Genomic DNA, 6,050 nt, shown 5'->3' with positions numbered 1-6,050 from the left:
CACTGACTGCATCTATGACCTTATTTAATGCCACTTAAGACACCTTCACTGTTTGTCCCAGCTGATCCTGGTCAGAGGAAGGCACACTGAACCCAGATTATATCACATGACACACACCCCCCCCCCTCACTGAGCAAACGTTGTAACTGGGTGTACTTTGGGCAAATCTTACGAGGACTTTAAGGCTGCAAGCAACATTGGTGAAACAAGAATGACCATGAGCACCCTTTAATGTCTGAAACAAACGCATTTCTAATAACTAGTTTCTTGATTACACTTCCATCTATAATGGTTCTATATTAATTAAAAGCTTACATAGTTAGTAAACACAGTATTTCATAGCACATTTCCAAACAATTAGCATCAAAAAAAAGAAAAAGGACTGGTTACCACCAAGATGTATTGACCATTAATTGAAAAGCTTTCATCTTTAAGCAGCAGGTAGTTAACTTTTCCGACAGGTACATGTGGAGCTGCCAGCAACAGAACAGCAATATTGGAGAATACTTTCTTTGTTGAAAATGCCCAGGGGTATAAAATAAGATGAAGAAGTAAAGAGGCTGATTCCATAAAGCAAAAATGGTTACCAGTCTTATTATTTTATAGCTATACCTTGTGGTATAGTTATACAATATTTCACAAGTTAAACAGTACCTTCTGTAGATGGGCTTAATTTTCATATAATCAACTGGATAAAAGTTCTGTTAATGCAACATTTGTTGTAGTGATTCTAGGAACACACAAGTCAAAATTACAAATTATGATTCCCACAGTAACTGTAACTCTGCCACGCAACATACATAATGGAAAAAATGCTATCAATATATAACATAGTAGAATATTCCCTGTAAGCAGAAACAAATTGAGTTATGCTTGTTGTGGGAATCATCATTTTCAACTAGCTGAGGATATGTAAAAATTGAGACCATACATTATTTTTTGCACTTAATTCTATTTTCTCTTGATCCAATTTAATTAGCATTTCATCCAAAGTATAGTTCTCTTTTAAAAACTCTAAATGAACATCTTTTGAAATTTTGAAACCAAACATCATTTGGTTTCTTTTGTTCAGCCAGACTGCCTTTGTCGGATGGCATCATTATACCCTGTCCCTCCCCCAAATGCCAGGACAAGATGCTGGGGTCCATTTATCTGCACTCCTCTTCCCTCTGAAGGACACACCGGGGAGGAAAGGGAATACCGCAGAGAATAAGAACCACATTGGAAAGCTTAGAAAGGTAAATCAGTGAAACAGAAAGAGGAGCACTGTAACTATTAACTTTCCCCATGGTATCTTCCTCAGCAGACATGAGAATAATAATGCCACCATATATTTACAATTTCCAAAGTGTTTAGTCACAACATTGCCTCATCTCTAGACCGCACTATGAGATACCATACACACCCCTCTGTTTTTCAGCTTTTGTGGCACAAGCGGAATTTTAAAAAATGTGCTTTTACGTTATCATTTAAAAGGCAGACCATTTAATTCTAGTTAACATCTTTCCTTCTAAATATACTCGCTTATATTTACTACTGAAGGCAGAATAAACTTTATGTAAAAAGATTACTGTTACAAGCTAAGCATTTAACATATTTTTAGTTTTTTCACTACTATATTCTGAAAATTTGATAATGAAAGAGAGAGAAATAACTGCCCTCTGAAACTCTGCCTGGGCAAAATCGATCCTGTATAATATATGCAATATTACTTTTCCCACTTTGGTTTTAATAAGAAGAGCACCTTCTACAACCTGTGAGGAGGAATCTCTTTCTTTCCAGAAGTCTTTGCCATCACGATAGGTTTCTTTATATCCAAACGAAATGACTTTGGCTCAAGGAACAATCATACGTCCTTTACTACTCCAAGAATTTCTGCCCTACCATGATGTTCATAACTTTGTATAGCTGGAGGGTGATATGGTAAACCTTTTTATCGCTAAGCTGTATAATGATCAGGCTATACAAATGTAAAGTTTCTTTTTTCTCCTTTTTCTGTGCACAAAATGATCACTCTCTATATATAATCACAATATTTCCTTCTTCATTTAAACAGCACACCAATATAAACATCAATCAAAACAAAGGCCAAGAGCTCGCAAAAGCCCGAATATTCTTTCTTCTAACTTAGGAGCTAGCATAGTCAATCTTCTACTTGGGAAAGTATGACCATTTTATATGTATTTTAAAAGGTAATATATTTAGTGAGAAAAGAAACACAAATCCTAATAAATATTAATTTGGGAGGCTTTCTTGTGGAAAAGAAGCGGCCAGCTCAATGACACTAATACTTATAAAGAAGATATTTGTAACAGTTAACATATACGTTTCTGAATAAAACATATAAAAGGACCCCTTAGGATATCAACACTGAACTTTCCATTTTGTGCCCCCTCATATGCAAAGTTTTAAAAAGAAAGAATGGTATCTAGGGTTGATCACAAAGCACAATCGCAATACTATTTCCAGCTATCCCAAAGATGCAGAGATGACCGGTAGGCAAAAAAACAACTTAAGACCCGAAAGGACGTTTCCTCCCTTAGGTAATTCACCAGTCAAACATGGAAGCATGGCACGAAGACAAAATCCCCATCAGTCACCCAGGCTGTAGGGTTGTTGTCAGGTAGAGTCTAGAGCCAGCTAATCAGAAAGGATTACCTTAAATAGAATGAAATAAAAATCCCTTTTGCTTGTCTTTGTCAAAGTAGAAACTGAAGAGGCGAACTTGTAGAACATGATGTTTAAAAATGAAAAACAATGGAGGCTGCTTTTGTTGAGCAGTCACTATTTCAAATTCCCAAATGCCTTACATTTCCCAGATAAACTGACAGCAGAAAGGTGCTGGAGACTGTCAGCACCACAGCTTCGAAATCTAATTTTCATACTTATTTATAATTAGGAATGCACACTTCCACGAGTGACTGGCAGTAAGATAGTATACCTTTTAATAGGAACAAAAGGGAAATATTAGGAACAAGTGATTAACTGCAGAAGAGCACTTAATGAATCACTGTGCATGTGTACAGTGCACTCTATGAAACTGCTTGAAGAAACTACGATTCTCTTATAAAATGGAAAAGGAAATTTCAAACTGTCATGTTCTGTGTTTCTATTGTGAGAAATATATGTAAAGAGAACATGCATAAAATACTAACAGAAGTTACCTTTACTAGTGAGACTTTAACGTCTTCACATTTTTTTTTCTTCTCCAGAGAAAAGTGGATAAATAAGGGGTAAACCAATATATTCTAGTCTCTTTATGCCTTCTACAAAGAAAAGAAAATTGATACATATTCAGTGTCATTAAGCAATAAAATTACAATATGATTTTTCTTTAAGTTAAAAAAATCACTACTTCACACAGTTTACAGTTTCCTTATACTTTTTTAGTCAATTCACACAGGGCAATATATAAACACACATAATGACAAAGATCTTAGACCAAAGGCAGCAGTCTTTTGTGTCATCTTCTTCATAAATCACGTCTAGAAAATGAACTTCATATGCTTCACTCCATATGTTTTGAAGAAAACCATGATAATAAGCGCCCACAATCCCAGAATAAAACCACCAGGAGGATGCCAATCTTTCAGTTTGGGTTTCTGCAAAACAAGAATGACATGTTAAATTTAACAAGTAAATTATTCAGCAATGCATAAAGCAAATATTGATGAAGTATAGATATTTCACTGTTTTAAGGGGGAGTAGAATTGCTCTGACAGTTTTTGGAATTAGTAATTTAGATGTTTACCTGGTTTACCTATGCAAAATCATTTGACTATGGAACATGACAAATTATAGATAACATTTTGAAGTAATTAAATTCTAGAACATTATGTTATACCCACAAGGAGCCTATACATTGCCCTTCAAACAGAACAAGGGCATACTATATGGTTTCAAATCAAGAAAGTGTCGTACCCTTTCTTTATGCTTATTCAGTCTGGTCCTGGGCAAATAAGCTAAGAAGGTGTACTATATGAAAATGACTCATTAACAAGCTATGATATGCAGATTATATATAGTGAAAAGGATTTGAAGCACTTACTGATAAAAATCAAAGACTACAGCCTTCATTATGGATTATACAACAATATAAAGAAAACAGAAATCCTCACAATAGAACTGATAAACAACATCATGATAAATGGGGAACACATTGAAGTTTTTAAGGATTTCATTTTACTTGGATCCACAATCAACTACTCATAGAAGCAGCAGTGAAGATATCAAAGGACATAAGGAATGGGAAAATCTTCGGCAAAGACCTCTTTAAAAATGTCACTTTGAAGAGTAAGGTACTTAACCCAAGCCATGGTATTTCCAATGGCCTCATATGCATGTGAACATTGGGCAGTGAAATAGGGAAACCAAAGAAGAATTGACACCTTTGGATTATACTGTTGGAGAATAATACCAAATATATCATGGATTGCCAGAAGAAGAAATGTCATGGAAGAAGTACAGGCAGAATGCTCCTTAGAAACGAGGTTGGTGAGACTTTGTTGCAAAGAATGGTATGAGGTCCATGTCTGACCTCCTCTGGTTCCCCTTTGCTGCGAGGCAGGGGTCAGACATGCCCCACACTCCCTCTTTCTTCACCTACTCTGACACCAACCATTCCTCTCATTCCTAATCTATGTCTATGCTGGGCCACATGGAACCCACAGACAATACTCACAATGACAGGGTTTATTAGGAGGGGTGTGTTAGTCTGGGTTGACTAAAGAAGCAAATTCATAGACACCCATATATATATATATAAGAGCTTTATATAAAGTATAATTTTATATTAAGAAAACAACTTATCCCAATCCAGATCAAGTCCATAAGTTCAATATTAGCCCATATGTCCATTACCAGTCTGTAAATTCCTTTTCAGACTCTCACAACACATGCAATGACGCCAAATACAGGAAGTTCACAGGCCAGTGGGTGGAAATCTTGTGGGTCCAGTGGTGGTGGAAGCATCTCAGTGCTGGTGTGGGTCTCCATGTGGCTCCTCTAGCTCCAGGGCTCTGGCTTACTCAGCATAGCTCCATGTGGCTTGTTAGCAGAAATGTCAAGCAGAGAATGAGAGTGGGTCTGGCATTCACTGAGCTATTTATCTCCACAGTACCTCCAAATGAGGTCATCAAGCTGCGATCTGACTGACAGGCTAAACTCCACCCCTTCATTATTAATAGTCTCAAGTTGACACTAGATCAGGCAACCACCACAAGGGGGTACCAAAAAAAATCTGGATGTGATGTGAGGGAGATAGTGCATTTGGAGTTCATTCTGCCAGGTCAGACTGTTAATCAAGCTTTCTATTTAGAGGCTATGAAAAGATAACAGTGGGTGACTTTAAAAGCCTCATTTGTGGTGGGAGACGGGGACTGGTTTTGCTCCTATAACTTTGGCAAAAACAGCACACCTCTCTTGCCCCACACACCTTACTTACCTGACCTAACTCCGTGCGCCTTCTTTTTGTTTCCGTAAATGAAGAAGGACATGACAGGACAATATTTGATGGCATAAAAGAAGTAAAGAAAAAAAACAAGGGAGGTACTGTCAGTCATCCAAATAGATGAGTTTGAAAAATGTTTCTAAGAATGGAATGGAGAGTACTTTGAAGGTGATAACTTGTTTTGCAAAAAAAAAATTTCAAATACATAGCTTTGAAAATAAACAAACAAAAGGTTGGTTTGGGTCCCTCCCCCAGCCCCGTGTAAATCTGTTACAAGTCAGGATCAGCCAACATAGGGCTATAGTCATTGGTTTCCTCAGTCAGCAGCCAAGTCTCAGTTCTTAGTTTCTCAGCCAAGTGATATTCAAGTCTTTGTCTAACTCTTAGTCATTCAGCCCCAGCGTACCCTGAACTTTGCCTCAGTGGGCCAGCAAGTCAGCCTGCTTGTCACTCTGTCCCACAGTTCCATAATCTCAGGACAGCTGAGGAGAAGGTATGCCATAGTCATGATGCTGCTCGTCTGAGTCTCACAGTCCACGATGTATCTGGTCTTGGTGTCCTCCTTGAGACAGAGATCTTGAATGTGCTCTCCCAAATTCCC

At 37.4% G+C, this 6,050-nt stretch overlaps 1 protein-coding gene across 1 annotated transcript in view; it reads right to left on the bottom strand.

The window, feature by feature from the left end:
- Window positions 1-212: 212 nt before the first annotated feature.
- PIGK (phosphatidylinositol glycan anchor biosynthesis class K) overlaps window positions 213-6,050 on the bottom strand; it is a 169,924-nt gene continuing 164,086 nt past the window's right edge. Inside the window, exon 11 of the mRNA XM_004699318.2 lies at window positions 213-3,602. Within this exon, the coding sequence (XP_004699375.1) occupies window positions 3,486-3,602 (117 nt within the window). The 3' untranslated portion in view covers window positions 213-3,485. The remainder of the gene's footprint in view (window positions 3,603-6,050) is intronic.

Source organism: Echinops telfairi, unplaced genomic scaffold (assembly GCF_000313985.2).
Source record: "Echinops telfairi isolate 266 unplaced genomic scaffold, ASM31398v2 ScPeMD7_443;HRSCAF=831, whole genome shotgun sequence".
Taxonomy (NCBI): Eukaryota; Metazoa; Chordata; class Mammalia; order Afrosoricida; family Tenrecidae; genus Echinops; species Echinops telfairi.
The sequence above is the reverse complement of the archived record's forward strand: the minus strand, read 5'-3'. Positions and strand labels throughout refer to the sequence as shown.